General features: G+C 43.0%; 1 protein-coding gene across 2 annotated transcripts in view; it reads right to left on the bottom strand.

The window, feature by feature from the left end:
* The window catches only part of TTC21A (tetratricopeptide repeat domain 21A), a 127,506-nt gene that overhangs the window by 18,542 nt on the left and 91,146 nt on the right, over positions 1–17,818 (bottom strand). For both annotated transcript variants that reach the window (XM_075587919.1, XM_075587918.1), the window contains exons 23-26: positions 15,089–15,170; positions 6,734–6,884; positions 1,989–2,150; positions 389–584 (exon numbers count right to left, since the gene is read on the bottom strand). In XM_075587919.1, the coding sequence (XP_075444034.1) occupies positions 389–584; positions 1,989–2,150; positions 6,734–6,884; positions 15,089–15,170 (591 nt within the window). The remainder of the gene's footprint in view (positions 1–388; positions 585–1,988; positions 2,151–6,733; positions 6,885–15,088; positions 15,171–17,818) is intronic.

Genomic DNA, 17,818 nt, shown 5'->3' with positions numbered 1-17,818 from the left:
TGTCAATTCCAATTCTCTTGCTCAGTTACCAATAGTTTGCCCCTGTATAGGTAGCACAACTATTTGAGGCGTACTCTGTAAAAACTTCCATATAGACTAACTAAAAATCTATCCCCTAGTCCACATCTTCTCACCTTGAATTGGTCTTTAGAAATAGAGCCCAGTCCTCACACACAAGATGAGAATGAACATTACTAAGGATAGCACTCTGTATGACTTATGTATACCACATTGCTATATGTGACATGTTTAGGTAGAGTTTAACAACCAGGGATTGAATTTATGCAAACTGCAAGTCAGTACCATCTGCTCTTCTCATATTATACATATAGATGTGTAAAATAAATCATTATTTATGTTACCTACAGTAGCCACATAAATGTATTACCTCAGCAGTCACCATTTCTGAGAATGTATTCAGGGCACTCTCCACATGTACTTTGTCTTTGGTAGCCAATAGGCAGTGGGTCTGTAACATTAGCAGCTGATCCTGTCCCTGTATGGTGCGTGGGTAGAATTTTTTCAATAATTTCTCTGCTGTGCGAACACCAAGCTGTTCAGACTCCTTATTTTGCACCAAGAGGCTGAATTAGAAATGCAGAGAAATTACAAACAAAACCAAAACATCTTCCCAATACATTTCTTATTGTTGATATTACTTATTAGTCATGTTGAATGGCTTTCTTAACTGTATGCTCCGCAAAACAAAGAGGCTCAATGCCAAAGAGAACATGCCATCTAAACTGCGTTACTTTGAGAAAAGTAGCAACGTCTAATTTTCCATGTATCTTCTCTTAAAAATCGATAACTTTACATACTGTACTCACAAGGATTCTATGTGATCAGGTGGGAATAACAGATGTAATTTATTAAATACTGTAATACATCCAAAATGAAAACATCAAGATCAGTTTTAAAGAATATATTTAAAAAATTGAATAATGCTTGGCCTGCAGACCCAATGTAATTATTTAAAACATGAAACAAGCATTTTAAAAACACTCCATGTGCTGGCAGACCAATGCTATGCTAAGGGCCCGATTCATTATTCCCAGAAGTCGCTGATCGCAGAAATAGCCCATTCACGTCAACAACAGCCATCGTAATCCAATTGTCTGGTTCAGAGAATACTGTACTGAATTCGCCAAAAGAAACGTCAGTCACACATCAGTCTTTCCAAAAGGTGTCTTATAGCTGAAAGAAGATTACGTTTTGAGGTCCTAATTAAGTAGCATGTCCTGGAAACATGGACTGAACTTAGCTTTTATTGATTGCCCTTGTGGAATGCCTTCAAATGTGTGTTGGTTTTTTTTTGTGGAATTCCCTTCATTTTTGCGGTTTTGTGACATTTTCACCAAAGTACACACTGCTTGGGGATGAGCAAGATAGTCTTACGTGCATCATTGTTGCCTAATCACCGCAAATATTGGCGGGTTTCTACATCATTTTGCAAAAAATGGCAGTATATTCAACGCCAGGTAACCTGATGCCACCTGCTTCAGTGCTTGAATTTGCAATGGGACTTTCAATGCTTGGTGAATTTGTCAACAACAAAAAATATCGGTCAATTTTGCTGTGTTTGCGAACGAACGGCAAAACAAATCTCAGCTCTACATTCAAAAACAGTGACATGCTTACTCCTCCTCGTTAATAAAATGTTTGTAAATGACGTATATATTGAACAAATAGAAATGATATACAGAAAAATCAATTATAGAAAAGATATTGCTATAGATCAGGGGTGGTCAACTCCAGTCCACGGGCCACCAACAGGTCAGGTTTTCAGGATATTCCTGCTTCAGCGCAGGTGGCTCAATCAGAGGCTCAGTCAAAGACTGAGACTGAGCCACCTGTGCTGAAGCAGGAATATCCTGAAAACCTGATCTGTTGGTGGCCCGTGGGAGTGGAGTTAGATACCCCTAATCTATAGATTATTTTACAGCTACAGTAAGCAAATGCCCCGTGAAAGGCATTTGATTCTCTTTTACCTATCATCTTCATTTAGGTTTTCAAATACTTCTCCCCCTATTAACTCATTGTCAGGATTAAGGCAGATTTGAATCATACTGGTGATGGCACTTTGACCCCATTCACTGTCCTTACGAGCCTTGTTGAAAAACTTCAGGGCCTCATTAGGCTGCCCTATGTGCCTGCAGTGGAAGAGAACATAGGAAAGAATGAAAAACCACATATGCATCTTTTTGCAAGGAGATCATGTTGATGGGGATCACTGTTTTTAAAAGTTATTCATATTCACTTGAAATGCATTTTTTTTTAATTATTAGCGAAAATATAGAAAATCAATTTGTGAATGTTTGTCGAGATCTGGAAGATTACCGCTTTTGCTGCCAGGGGTGCCTGCAGAACAGTGCATTCTTAATATTTGCCAATCCCTTCATATTATTTCTATGAAATCTTTCTCTATTCAACTGTACAGTATGCACATTAAATAATAGTATAGAAACTAGCTGTCAAAACTCCTCACTGTTCAACCTCCAGATTACAATTAAAGAAGTGACGCAAATCCGGTCCATTATAAATAAATATTGCATTCTTCCTTCCAGCTTGTATAAAAATCCCACACACACAAACACATGGAGATATATATGTGAATGTCTATTTATAGAGTGCCATCAATATGCGCAGCACTTTACAGAGTTATAATAAAGACAGCACAGGGAGATAATGTACAAAGTGTGGTAAACATGAAATTAAACAGTTAGGGAGTACCTGCCCTACAGAGCTTATACTCTAAATGGCATTAAGGGAGACTTACAGACTACTATAGGAGCAAGTGCAGTATACGACATATTTGAGGGGGAAAGTAAGTGCATCAGGAGTGCAAGGAGTAGCCTCAGGCCTAAATTAACCAAGTACAGTACTTCACTGCGGAAGTGAGATTTTAGGCGTGATTTGAAGATGCTGATGGATATGGATTGGCGAATGCTGAGAGGAAGGAGTTCCACAGGTAGGAAGGCTAAAGTGAAAAAGGTTTGAGATGTGAGGATACTGTAGAGACAGCCTTCAGCAGAGTGGGAGGGACGGGAAGGTGTATAGTGGAAGATTAGGGCATACTGTAGATGGAAAATGTGGTAGAACAGGAGTGCTCAGACTTTAGGTACCTAGGATCTACTTTTGCCAGCCTCATCCTAACGTGATCTACCACCACTGAAATTGACAAAATAAGTCTTATTCACTCCTCTTTCTCTCTTCTCCCCTCTCCCTTACTCCCCTTCCTCCCCTATCCCTTACCCCACTCTCTCACTCCCCCCCCCCTCTCTCTCTCTTATGCCCCTCTCCTTTACTCCCCCTCTCTCTTACTCTGGCCTCTTTTTCTTTCTCTCTTACTCCTCTCGCTCTCTCAGACCCTTCCCCCACCTGGAGCCCTACCTGTTAAGCGGGGAGTGCAGGATCCATTCAGGTCCTGCCTGGTGGCAAAGGGTGACCCATAAAGCGGAGGTCAGCTGTTGCAGGGTACATGCAACAACACGTGGGTTTCTTGAAAAGGCTTATTCATTGAGCCTTAAAAATATGGCACACAAAAATAAAACAGCTTCTTTTCAGCATATAGAACAAACAGAAAATAAGTCCTGAGCGGGTCTTTGCCCTTTCCCAACAGGGGCTGTTCAAAGTCCAGGGTAACAGTATAGCAAAACAGTACATCAACATAGCATGGTGAAGACAGACCTTAGCAGAAGTTCTCCCTCAGCACTTCAGTAACTCACTGGTTCAGACAGACTGCATGTGTGTGCAGCCTGGGGTTTTTAAAGCTCCTTGATGAGGCAGCTGGGACCAGACTAATTGACAAGACCTTCCCAGCTGAATGTTTAACCCGGTCACTGCTGTACTGCAGACCTAAACATAGGTCTGCCAGGCATAGGGCTGGTGACGTTTATTCACCCTGTCACAGCGGCCTATAAAGGAAGTTGGTCTCGACTTCTGGCGGGTCTAAATTCTGGGTTCAGAATGCCAGGCCGGGCCCCCCCCCCCTTCACGGCAGCTCTGGCATTTGAGATCACGTGACTGCTCCGTCACTGATGATGGAATGGAAGGGGAGTTGTCATCCCACTTCCGTCCGCCATCATTGCAGATCGCGATCTCCCCTAAGAAAACAAGCATTTTTGGGGGGGGAAGTAGCTACTATGTCATGGGGCACTCCTGGGTGCTAGAACCTGTGACATAGTAGACACGTCCCAAGGCACTCAAAGGGTTAAAGGAGGCAGAATTTTTATGTTTATGCAGAGTTTGATAGGGAGCTATTGAAGGCCAGGAGGAGAGTTTGATAGGGAGCTATTGAAGGCCAGGAGGAGATTTATCTCACTCTCTTCTAGACAGACCTAGAAGAAAGTTAGATACTGTAACTCTCACAGTAGCATTTTGGATAGTAAGGAGAAGCGATCAGGGGCGTAGCTATAACTCAGGCAGCACGGGCAAAACCTGGGGGCCCGATCTCCCCCCTAACTCCCCTGTTGGCGGCCCATCGCTCTCTTCAGACAGGTGGGGGAGATGGTATGCGGTGGCGCACCCCGGCGTTAAGCAGAGGATAAACCGGCAGAGGAATCAGCAGCTGTTACACAACAGAGCAGGGGAGGAGCACGCTCTAGCAACAGACACTGGAAGTAAAAATTACTTCTGGGTGAGACCATCAGAGTGCGCTCCTCCCCTGCTGTCCTGCTCTGCCTGTGTAACAGCTGCTGATTCCTCTGCTGGCTTATCCTCTGTTTAACACCGGACCACCCACAGGTAGGCTTGAGGGAGGAGGGAGGGAAAGAAGTGATGATGATGATGGGGAGGAGAGAGGTGATGATGGTGGGGGGGAGAGAGAGGTGATAGTGGGGGGAGAGCAAGGTGCTGATGGTGGGGGTGAGAGAGGTGCTGATGATAGGGGAGAGAGAGACGATGGTGGGGGTGAGAGAGAGATGATTGTGGGCGGGGAGAGTTGATGAAGGTGAGGGGGAGAGAGAGGTGATGGTGGGTGGGAGAGAGAGGTGATGATGGTGGGGGGACAGCGATTTGATGATGGTGTGGGGAGAGAGAGGTGATGATGGTGTGGGGGAAGAAAGGTGATGGTGGGGGGAGAGAGGTGATGGTGATGGGGGGAGAGAGGTGATGGTGAGGGGGGGAGAGAGAGGTGATGGTGGAGGGGAGAGAGAGGTGATGTGGAGGGGAGAGAGAGATGATGGTGTGGGGGGGAGAGAGAGATGATGGTGTGGGGGGGGAGAGAGGTAATGATTGTGGGGGCGAGAGATAGGTGATGGTGGGGGGGAGAGAGAGGTGATGGTGGGAGGGAGAGAGGTGATGATGGTGGGGGTTTAGGGAGGTGATGATGGGGTTGGGGGAGAGAGATGATGGTGGGGCGGGGGAGAGGTGATGATGGTGGGGGGAGAGGTGATGATGGTGTAGGGGAGAGAGGGGTGATGGTGGAGGGGAGAGAGAGATGATGGTGTGGGGGGAAGAGGTAATGATTGTGTGATTGTGGGGGCAAGAGATAGGTGATGGTGGGGGAGAGAGAGGTGATGATGGAGTTGGGGGAGAGAGATGATGGTGTGGGGGGGGGAGAAAGGTGATGGTGTGGGGGGGAGAGAGGTAATGATGGTGGGGGGGAGAGAGGTGATGGTGGGGGGGGGGAGAGAGGTGATGATGGTGTGGGGGGAGAGGTGATGATGGTAGAGGGAGAGAGGAGATAATGGTGTTGGAGAGAGGTGATGATGGTGGGGGAGAAGTGATGATGGTTTGGGGGAGAGAAGTAATGATGGTTTGGGGGAGAGAGGTGATGATGGTGGGGGGGGGAGAGAGGTGACTGTGATAGTAAATAGAGACATTGGGTCTGCTTTGGGTGGGATTATGATGTGCTCCGTTTTAGACGTTGATGTTAAGCTTCAGGCCCAGTTAGTCTGAAATAGCAGAGACAATCAGTGACTTGGGACTTTATGTCAGCAGTAACGTAGGAGTACATTTGTGTGAAGTATGTGTAGAGATGATATTTGATACTAAAGACGCTAAGGAGATCATAGAGTGAGAATGTATATAGAGTGAAAGGGAGTGGTCCCAGGACCGAGCCGTGAGGCACAACAACCTAAAGGTCGACAAGAGAAGACAAAGAGCTATGAATGAAGACAGCAACCCCAAAAGAACATCCTTACGCGTTTCGTGACTCATGGTCACTTCATCAGGTATACTTTTGGGTATGGAGTTTTAAATCAAGCAGGAAAAAGAATGCAATATTTTGTAGAGTGGACACAATTCACGTTCGTTCTTCTATGATTGTTGTTTGACACTATTGGAGGGCGGAGGAAAGGCACTAGAAAAATGTTTTATCTACTGTGTTGTCTTTGTCTTGTACTCCGTTTAGTACCATGACGTTTCAAAATATTATATAAGAAACTTGAGCTTTGTGTAAAATATGGACTCATGTATATCTGCAATGGTGACATCATTGTATTGGTGTCAGCGGGCTGGATGTTACTCTGTATTGGCACGGACCGGTGTTGTACTGTGAGAGGTCCACTTTGCTCCTATGAGCAGATGATGGCCTTTTTTGTAAAAAAAAGTATTCTAGAGAAAGGGAACTGAAGTCAGATAAAACAAACTTAAATGTAATCAATGCCAGTGTAGAAAAGTTGCAAAACATATTAGTAGTAGGTGAGGGAAATTATAATCAGCATTCATTTGAGACTTTTATGAAAATAAACAACAAGCCTGGCTTTGACCCCAAAAATAGATGACTATTTACCAGCAGTAAAGGCCTCTACAGTAATTATATCCGGGCTCCAGAGTAGTACGAGAGGATTTAGCTAAAGCCATATCAAAGAACACAGGAGCTTCATCCAGCTTACCACTTCTTCTTAGCAGATCGATTAATTTACTCATTACAGTAAAGTTATCTGAAAAAGACACAACACTGCGTTACACAATATCACGGTACGTGGAAACGTTATACAATACAATAGATGACTTACAGAAACATGGGCATTGGCAACAAACAATACATTTGCTATTCCTAATACAGTTCAAAGCAAGAAGCACTATGAAAGTACATTACTATAGAAACTCTTGCCCGGTGAGTTTAAAGCAGCAAAAAATGTAAAAAATGCAAAAAAAAAAATTAAAATCAGTTTTCTAGTATTAGATAATACTAATTGCATTTTGTTTTAAACTCAGAATGTCATTTTTAATAATTTTTTTAATGTACTAATTATTCTCTGGTTGCTACAGCAACCATTTAGAAAGTCATATCCACTTCCTCTTTTCAAACAGGCTCTCACACACACCTTCTTTAGCTCTGCCCTTTGGCAGCAAAGTATCACAAACTGAACAGTTGTTGTGTTCCAAACAACAGACCATTTATTGTTCTGAAAGCTGTAACAATAATGTGTTACACCTAGTAATATAATGTTACATATCAGCTACAGCATTTCACAGACTGCAGCTAAAGTTAGAAACGGCCATTTCGTTAGGCACACAATCAAGATTTTTACAGATTTATAACAGGAGCACCAAACGATTGCCAGTTTAGGTAAGTATGTAGAATTATACATTGGGAAAGCGGCGTCGGCCTGAAAGGGACTCACTTCCCTGAGAGATCGGGCCCATTGCTCGACTGAGGGCTGTGCGACCACCCCCACCCCCCTTCCCTGGCATCTGGGGTCTCTGTCCATGGGCGGGGTCGCCGTCAGAGCCCTGATCTGTCCCTTGGGTAAAGATGGTTGCCGCTGGTGTGAAATGTGGTGTCCTATCTGTGCACGACTGAAGGAGCAGACGAGGTGCACTGTGCTCCTGCCCGTGGGTCCCGCTGGCCGGCTGAGTCTGATGGAAGATCGCTTGAGTCCAGGGGAGGTGTGCATGCTGCTGTGGACTGCTCTGGAGGGAGAAGTGCTTTAAAGAGACAGCACCAATATTGTGGAAAGTGTGCAGGCCCCAGTTGAAGGCTGGTGTCCACAGACTTTTCAAAAGGGAAAACATTCTGCCACGGTACAGAGAGACCTCACCAGGGCCAATTCCCCCGCAGCCTATGCCTTCAAAGCACATTCAGATCCCACACATACCTTATTGTGGATACATAATGCCATAGACCATGGCTGATTACTTTACTGAGGCAAATATATAGTACCCCTTTGCCCTACCATAATTAGAGGGGCCCCTTCCTGGCAACACCCGATGAGCAGAGCAGGTGTAACTAAAATCACGGAGGGAATATCCATGCAGATTTACCAGGATATTTCCCCCATCACGCTGGGAAGATGTTGAAATCTACAACCCATCACCAAACTGATATGAGAAAATGGCCTGCGGTACCAGTGGACGTTTCCCTTCGGGCTGTTGGTTTTGAAGAGTGGCAGAGCCTTCACAATAAAGAACCTGGACGAAGAGGCAGGTTTCCTTGAAAAAATAGGACTAAAGACAAGTTTTACTCACCAGACTGAAGGAAATTCCTCACCCGAGCTGTCCTGGAGAGAAGTGAGGTCTTCACCAAAAGGCATGGCGGATAAGGCGGTTAAATGATACCAATTCACCGTTTAAAGGGACAAGGGTACTTTTCAGTTGTAAGCTACAAAACTTATAGACAGCACATATTGCTCACCAACAGCCCAATTAAAAAGTTTACTCGTACTGGAAACCAGTGCAGATCTTTCATCTGGGATCAGGAAGTCATAGGAGAGGGTCTGATAGAGCTGGACTGTGGGAGAAGTGTGGACTGACCAGATGCAGGAATATGTGCACGGACATTATTCATTTATAAAATATTTTACCAGGAAGTAATACATTGAGAGTTACCTCTCGTTTTCAAGTATGTCCTAGGCACAGAGTTAAGACAAATAATACATGTTTACAAATACAGTTACATAAATGAACAGGTATCTTTGTCCTAAGGACCTAGTTCATGGTTTAATATTTAACATTTTATAATACATGCTTTCAAGACAATGGGTATACATTGTTCCCCAAGTTAATTATAAGTCTAAAAAACTAGTAGTGCATAAACTAAGACTAGAAAACAGATGACAGATAAAATGAGGCCTATGTTAGCAGATATGCAGTGCGCACAAGAGAAGGTGCCCTTAAAAGATGAATAATACCCTTCGGTGTGGAAAAATCCCATTCACCAATCCATAGGAAGTTGCGTAATGGTTGTTTTATATATTTGATAATGTTGTTTTAATGTTTGCATAATGTTGTATGAAGTTGCTGGGGGTAGGATTAGGAACGGTGGTACCTCAGCTGCTCCGGATATACGGTGAAATGGGAATAACTTGTGTGGCCAATCAAGTCCCTTGGGGCTGTGAGCTGAGTGGTGACTCAGGTTACTGGATACATTTTGTCCAGGATCCCATTGTGGGTTTTTACCCAAGGGCAAAGTAGCCTTGGTCAAGTTGGACCTTAGTTGACTCGGTTCGTATTTTATTTTGTTTTTCACCCCTTCCTTCCCCTAAATTGGGTTCCCCTCCCTCTCCCATATCCATTTTAAGCACAAAGAACCTCAAGAATTGGTGGCTGCTCCGGATATACGGATGCATCGTGGATCGGAAATCTTCCCATGCGGTCCCAGATCTCGTTTATTTGAGGTAAGCATTAGTTCAACTAAGCAGCAATGTCGTTAAAACCTATTTCACATAATGTAAAGGGCCTCAATAGCGCAAAAAGAGGCGATTGGCCATGGCAGATTATAAGACAAGAAACGCGGACATTATCATTTTGCAAGAGACACATATCAGTAAAGACAGTTTCCTGAAATACTTTGACAAGAATTTTAGAAACTGTTTTCTCTCCTCCGCTAAGGTCAAGAAACGAGGGGTAGCATTGTTGTTCCACAATTGATGTCCATGTGTAGTGGATCAGGTTAAAAGAGATACGAGTGGTAGGTTCATAATTTTGGTAGGTTCAATACAGAGTCAGTATTTAACTATCGCTAATGTTTACGCCCCATGTGAGCATGACCCTTTGTTCTTTACATCATTCTTTTTCACTCTGAGTAAGATGTCTAAGGGATACATAATCTGGCCAGGGGATTTCAACAAGGTTTTAGACACAGAGCTTGACAAATCTGTTCACCCTAGGCGTATTAAGAAGGAGGGAACAGCCACGCTGGTGAAGGGCTTAAAGGACTCACAGTTGGTGGATATTTGAACGGAGTTACATCCAGGAGAAAAGGGGTACACATTTTTTTTCCCACCCACATGAGAGCTATAGCAGAATAGACTTACTTCTTTGTAGCGAACAGATTGATCCCGAAGATCACCTTGGCAAGGATCCATGATATTTCGTGGTCGGATCATGCACCAATAGAGTTAAGGTGCTCTCAAATTAATCTGAACAGACCAGGAGTAAACTGGAGATTAAATTAATCAATAATAAAAATCCCAGAAGTAGTACAATCAGTGAGCACAGAAATAGACCAATTTTTTTTAATTAACAAGGATAGTGTGAACTCTCAGACAACTTTGTGGGTGGCCCATAAAGCAACTCTAAGAGGCACACTCATTAGTATCGCCGCAGGGCATAAAAAAAGATATGCGAAAATACATAAACTACAAACAAAACTAAAGGAACTTGTGGCCGTACACAAGCAAAATGGTAGAGCTGACTCTTTAAAAGATCTAAAAGATGTCAGAATAGAGCTGAATATGCTCCTAACCGCCCAGGCTGAGAACTCTTTGAGTTGGTCAAAAAGGACATTTTACAAAAAAGCAACCAAGCCAAATACCTTATTAGCAAACAAAATAAGGAATAGGCAAGTAAATTATAACATACAAGCCATCCGTCTAAAATCAGGAGCGCTGACCTCAAATCCCAAACATATAGTAGAGGAATTAAAAAAGTATTACAAACAATTAAATAATGGAGAAAAGGTCACTGTAGACGGACGTTCACAGAGGTACACAATTGGAGTCGTTATAATGTGAAATTATAATAGGCTTTATTGTGCCTTGTCCTTTTCATCAGGACATTATCCAAACAAAGGGGGGAACAAAGCTTCCATTCACTTGGGAGTATTTCTAGTGAAATCCTTGCAATTAGTTCACATCTCCATTAGTTAAGCATTTCTCCCATCCCAAACACATAGCATGAAAATAAGCAGATATAAGCAGTCTCTTAATAATGAAAGTCTTATCTGTTTATCAGCTGTAGAGTAAGCTTCTCTGCTCTCCTGGAACCGCACCCGTGCGTGCACAGAAAAATATCAGCATCCAGGTTTAGAAGTCTTATTGGGTGTCTTGCAATCAGCTCTGCTGTGTGGCTGGCAGAACTCAAGACATTGTGGTGTCTCCAAAGGTCAGCTCTCAGTCAGAGCTAAAGAGAGTCACTTCCTGTCTCAAAGGCAGGCTTTTTGTAAACAATCTAATCAGGCAGGTGGTGTTTAGTAATTAACTACCACACTGCTAGATTAAAGGAACATTACTGAACAGGGATAAGTCCCCTGTTACAGTCACGCATAATGTTAAGATGAGTCAAGCATTGGGAGAATTCCTTGCAGACGCAAATCTGCCTGGACTGGGCAGGGAGAAGAGAGAGGTTTTAAAAAAAGATTTTACTATTGAAGAGTTGTTATAGGTAGTCAAGGATCTGAAATCATTCAAAGCACCGGGCCCTGGTGGTTTTTCCAATCTATATTACAAAAAGTTTGTCAAATTATTAGCCCCCTACCTGCTCCAAATGTTTAATGCAGTGCTGGCGGGAGCCTCATTCCCGAAACAAATGCTACCAGCGTCCACCTCTTTCATTTACAAACAGGGCAAAGACCCAACAAATTGTAAAAGCTATAGGCCCATCTCTTTAATAAACTCGGAAATGAAAATCTATTTAAAATTATCAGCCAATAGGTTGAGTTATATTCTCCCTAGACTGATTCACTCAGATCAGGTGGGATTTATTAAAGGTAGACAAGCGGCCGATAATCTGATTGAATTCGCCAGCACTAAAATCCGGGTGATGGTACTAAATCTAGATGCAAAAAAAGCATTTGACAGAATAGATTGGCCGTATCTATATGCCACACTTGGAGCCTTTGGATTCAGGGGTAGAATTTTGAAAGTAATCACATCACTATATGCAAACCCAGTTGCAAGAGTAATACATCAGGGCTTTCCACGATAAGGAGTGGTACGAGACTGGGCTGTCCGTTATCACAATTTCACAAATGATGAGGCTGCGCTCGTCTCTCCACTTTCAGATGTCTGTCAGGGCTTCTTCCTCCCGCAGCTCCTCCACTCTCCGGTGATCAGCCGGGACAATAGTCATCCAAAAAACACAAAACAGTAGGAGCGCTCCTACTGTTTTGTGTTTTTTGGCTGTCCGTATCACCCTTATTGTTTGCCTTATGCATGGAACCCTGTGCAGATTCGGAACAATCCAGATATATCTGGAGTTCAAATAAACAATCAAACTCAAAGTGGCGCTTTATGCGGATGATGTCATACTGACTGTCACAGCCTCTTACCACTGTGCCCAATCTATTCAGCCTATTAGAGAAATTCAATAGAATCTCGGTTTTCAAGATTAACCAAAACAAAGTCAGAGGCTTTAAACATTAACTTACCAAAAGAGACCAACAGACTGATAGATATCATTTTAACTTCACCTGGCAACCGCAGGTTCTCAAATATCTCGGAGTTGAAATCACCAACAATTATAAAACTTTATACAGAGCAAACTATCCCAAATTATTAAAAACCCTGAGGGATGATATAAGAACTTGGTCCACATAAAATGTCTCCTTGATCGGCAGGATTTATTGTATTAAGATTAATGTACTTCTTTACCTATTTCAGACCTTACCAGTACCAGTAGTACGTAAGGATATATTTTCTCTTCAATCTTTGATCTTCAAGTTTAGAGATGGAGATACAAAAGGTCAAAAGTAGGGGGAAGGATTTTACAAAGACCTGCGTTAGCAGGGGGACTAGCAGTACCTTGCTTGATATCTTATTACAAAGCGGCACAATTATGCCAAATTTCCCAGTGGCATGTTGTCCCTAGCCTTAAAGGCTGGGGGGCATTGGAAAAAGAAGTATGTGCGCCAGTAGAGTTATGCAACTTGATTTGGGCCCCAAAGCAGACTCTTGTCTATCAAAGAGCTGTTTTCCTCAATGACCAACTCGTTAGCAATCTGGGAGGCATCTAAATTCAAATGCTCGTTAACTAACAAAAAGACTTTAATAACTCCCATATTTGACAACCCTGACATTGCTCCAGGCCTGATTAGCAAAGATTTTACAATTTGGAAACAGATTGGGGTTACTAGACGTAAAGATCTGGAGGGTAGGATCAGTATTAAAACATTTGAGCAAATTAAGTCACAAAAAGACACCCCACATTCAGAGGTTTTTTTAGGTATCTCCAGATCCGTGCGTTATAGAACAAATTTACAACCCGTGCCCAATTAACGAATCTTGAAAAGCTCTGTATTTTGGAAGTTGACATGAGCGGATTCACATCTCAAATGTGCAAAGAGGTAACCTGTTTTGGCCCTGCATATTCTAGAAAGTTGAAATAATTGTCCCAATGGGAGGAAGACCTAGGTGAGGTTTTAGAGGATGAGGTGCGGGATGAGATCTTCGTGTCGGCAGCGAAGAGTTCAATCTGGACAACATTAAAGGAGAACGCATATAAAGTTCTAATGAGATGGTATCTCACCCCACTAAAATGATCGAAATTTATTCCAGGTTACTCACCATTGTGCCCAAGACAATGTGGAGAACAGGCAGACTTGTTACATATGCTGTAGTCTTGTCCTCGGTTGGTGCCCCCGTGGGAGCAAATTAAAGATTGGCTACAGAGGATGTTAAACATCCCAATCCCATTAGACCCATGGCTGTTTCTATTAAACAGACCAACACAAGGCCCATCCTGGGTCGAATGTAAATTAGTTGCACATTTCGCAGCATTATGGAAACAAAAAGAAATTCCATCCATTCCTAAAATTAGAAATAGAATTTGGTTTGTGTGCCAGGTGGAAAAATTCATGAGTTTGGTTAATGACCCTGGCTCTAAATTCCGAAAAGTTTGGCTTCATTGGTTTGGCTCAAACAGATATCCCAGGGATGAATCATGATACAATCATGCTTTGATCATGTTCAAATGCGTTCTCCGTGACTGAAAGTCAGATCCATGGGTGTGAATGGGTGGGGCTTAGCCCTAGTAGGAGATGGGAGAGACTGTGGTCGCGTGGGACGCATAATGCCTAGTTGTGATGGAGAGATTTGCAACATGTGATACAGAAAAAGGGAGAGTGGACAAGGGAACCCCCCCCTTGTATTGTATGTTTTGTGACTTATGATTTCAACTGTTATTGTCGGATATACAAGATGTAAAAAAAAATTGTAGGTTGTTTTCCAATTCAATAACATTTGAGTTACAAAAAAAAAAAAGAAGAAAAAAAGGAGGGGGGGGGGGGTGTTGAAGTAGTATTATTGCTTTAAAGCAGCCATCCAAACTGCCGTTTTCCCCGTTTAATATGTGCATCAATATCATCCACACAGTGATAAGTAATTTGCTAAGAAGTTGCTCATCGATCCGTTCTCTTGTGAATGATCAGTGAAAATTCAGCTTGGGGGTTCACTAAATATCTGTCAGTGCTGCAGAAGGGGACCAAAGATGCAAAGTTCTGAGGGGAAGATCATATGACCAGGCAGTCACTAGTTACAATTGGTGCATTGCTAGAGAGAGGGCAGGACTCAAAGACGGGTGTACCAGAGCCTGTTTTAGAAGAGGAAGGGGATGTGACTTTGTAAATGGTTACCATAGAAACAAAAAATGCTTCTTCCATTATAATACATTAAAGCTGCCATTCAGCGTTGTTTAAAAAACAAAGTGCTACAAGTATTTTCTCAAAGTACAGAACTGATGTATTTAAAAAAAAACAAACAAAAAAAAAACCACACGTAGGATATTGCTTGTTCTACAGCTTTAAGGGCACATTAGATTTGTAAATAGATTCTAAATAATTCAAAAATATATTAACATACAGTATACATATATTATATATATACGTTTTATGTTGAGGGAAGTATTTCGTCATATGAAGGTAATTCAGAAAAAAAGGAACACAAAAATATTAAACATCAATAATAGATCAATTACATATTCTCACCTGGTGCTTTTTCCAGTACCTCATGAAAAAGTTGTATGGATTTTGTATAATTCTGTTTCCGAAACATAATGTCTGCCATCATCTAGCAAATATTGAAATATTGTACGTAAGGTCATTGAATATTAGGCACTTTGAAATCTAGTTCATTTGTATTAATGCAATAAAAATAAATATTTTAGCAGCTAGTGATACCTTTTAATAGACTAGTTCTTTATAGATGTAATTTGTACTTGGGATTCCATGACATCCTAAACCTCTTCTTAAGATATTAAACACTTGATATGTGTAGCAGTGGCTGGTAAGATATCGAGGCATGCATATCAATGCTAAAGTGGAGCAATTACAGGGGAAAATAACTGCACCAAAAATATATGCACCATACAGGAAACTAACTGCACCAAATCAATAGGATTTTTTTCTTTGATACATTTGTGCTCATTTTTTTTTGCCCCCAAATTGCTCCATTTTGCCTTGATACAAATACCCCATTATAAGTATAGCCCTGGTAGGTTTGGGCTATTATTCTGTCCTCCTTCTGTGCAATAATCCCTGGTAAGGGCAGGTTTGCCAGGAGTTAAGATGGGTTCTCCCCACTCACTACAGATCAGTGAGGCAGAGAAAGCAGTGTAGTCAGGCCTGTGTCCAATAAGGGACAGGGGCGGGCTCTTGTTGTATCTGTCTTAATGATCTGCATTTCCTGTATTGAGTTAGTTGCTCCTACCCTGAGAGGAGCTGAGTCTTACCTAACCGAGCTGTCAGGGACCTGGCAGGCTTGAGGCCCTCCCCCTGGGAGAGGCTGGTAGACTTTTCCCACTACTCTGATAGGGGGTAGTGGAAGAGCTAGGCCTGCTTCCAGGGCCCTGACTGGGAGTGAAAGGCCAGGGTCATCCTGAGGGAGAACTCCTGAGAAGTACTGCTGTGACTGTGTATGCTGTACAGTGTGCTGCAGAGGAAATAAAGTGTTCCTGATTATAAAGAAGCGGTTGTGAGACTGGAATCTCTCATCCCTGAGTGGGACATTCTATTCCAGGGATTCCACCCCATATCCTGGGGCCTGCAATAGATGGAGGCACTGTCACCGTGAGTACGTACTGGGTATGTCCCCAGAAGCCTGTCCTGACCTTCCCCATAATACCATCAAGCGGGAGACTCAGGAGTCCTGTAAGCCAGCAGGTGCGCCACACTATTATGCCTTGTAACCAGAGTAGCATTTCCCCTAGGAGACCCTATTTGCGATTGGGTGGGGGAATACCCGTTACATAAGCATACTGGGAGGAAGAGCAGTAGGTACATTATTCATACAAATTAATTGGCAGATCCAGTTATGAAAAATAACTCTGAAAATTTTATATACCAAACATAGGGTTTACATCATGGGGGAATTCAGATTTTCCAATATACATGTAACAGCCACAATCCTATGACCAGACCTGTAGAAATAGTGTTTTGGATTTAAACAAAAAAAAAATCTATTTTTAAAAGGCAGACTACATGCTAAAAAAATACTCTTCATGCTCTGTAAAGCACATTTTTCAAAGCACATTTAAGTAGAACAGGGAGTCGCCATGTTGCCACTGTAGTAATGTCATCTATGCTACAGGAAGTTCCAGGTATCGCAGACATTCATTTAAATTCATATCGCTCATAGAAAGACAGAAAGATCCAATGTAACTAGATTATCTGGCGGCACAGAAACTTCAAGCGCTTTTGATGCATCCCTGCCAGGGCTGCCAAAAGGGTGGATCTGCCGGGGGTTGGCATCCCAGACCCGGTGAGTCAGGGGCACCCGGCCGGCACTGCAAGTTATGCCCGACCTCTGGCCACGCTGTCTGCCGGTCCTCTCGTGGCCGGGCCCTGGCTCTCCCTTGGCAGCAGCCTGCATGTCTCTATCCCTCTGTCCGTCGCCAACGGGCCTCTCTGACGTCAGCGCGCCGAAAGCGCTCTGACATCAGCGCTCTCTGCTTCCGGTGCGGGACGGCATGAGAGGGAGGCCTGTCGGAAGCTCGGTGTGGTACAGAGGTATAAAGGCATGCAGGCTGCTGCTGAGGGGAGAGTCAGGGTCTGGCCGCGAGATCACCGGCAGCCGGGCCTGGCCAGAGGTCAAGCCCAACTGGCAGTGCCGGCCGCCGGGCCCCCACATCCTTTGGACTCGGCCTGATCATCCACAAGGTAAGTCTTTTTTTATATGTATTGTGGGGGTCTGTTTAATATGTATTGGGGGTGGGGTTTTAAAAAAGATGCATTGGGGAGGTGTGGGTCTTTTTAATATGTATTGGGGGTGGGGGTCTTTTTTTTATATGTATTTGGGGTTGGGTTTTTTTTATATGTATTGGGGGGCTTGGGGGTATTTTTAAATTTATTGGGGGGCTTGGGGGAATTTGTATGTGTATTGGGGGGCTGGGGAAATTTGTATATGTATTGGGGTGCTTGTGGGAATTTTTATATGTGTTGGGGGCTTGGGGGAATTTTTATATGTATTGGGGAGGGTTGTTTTTTTTTATATGATATGTGTGTATGTGTGTGTGTATGCTAGCTGGGTTCATTCATACCTCCAGACATGACCCTGGATCCAGAATAGTATAAGCTAAGTACCGTCTCTCCCCACCTTTAAGATTAACTTTAAAACTCACATCTTAAATTAAGCATTTCAATAGCCCAGACTAATGGCTACTGTCCCACACCCATAGTGGTTCCTACCAAGTTTAGCCATCTACAGTACTTATTCCCTCA

Source organism: Ascaphus truei, chromosome 2 (assembly GCF_040206685.1).
Source record: "Ascaphus truei isolate aAscTru1 chromosome 2, aAscTru1.hap1, whole genome shotgun sequence".
Lineage (NCBI taxonomy): Eukaryota > Metazoa > Chordata > Amphibia > Anura > Ascaphidae > Ascaphus > Ascaphus truei.
Note: the sequence above shows the minus strand (reverse complement) of the source record. Positions and strands in the feature narration are given on the sequence as shown.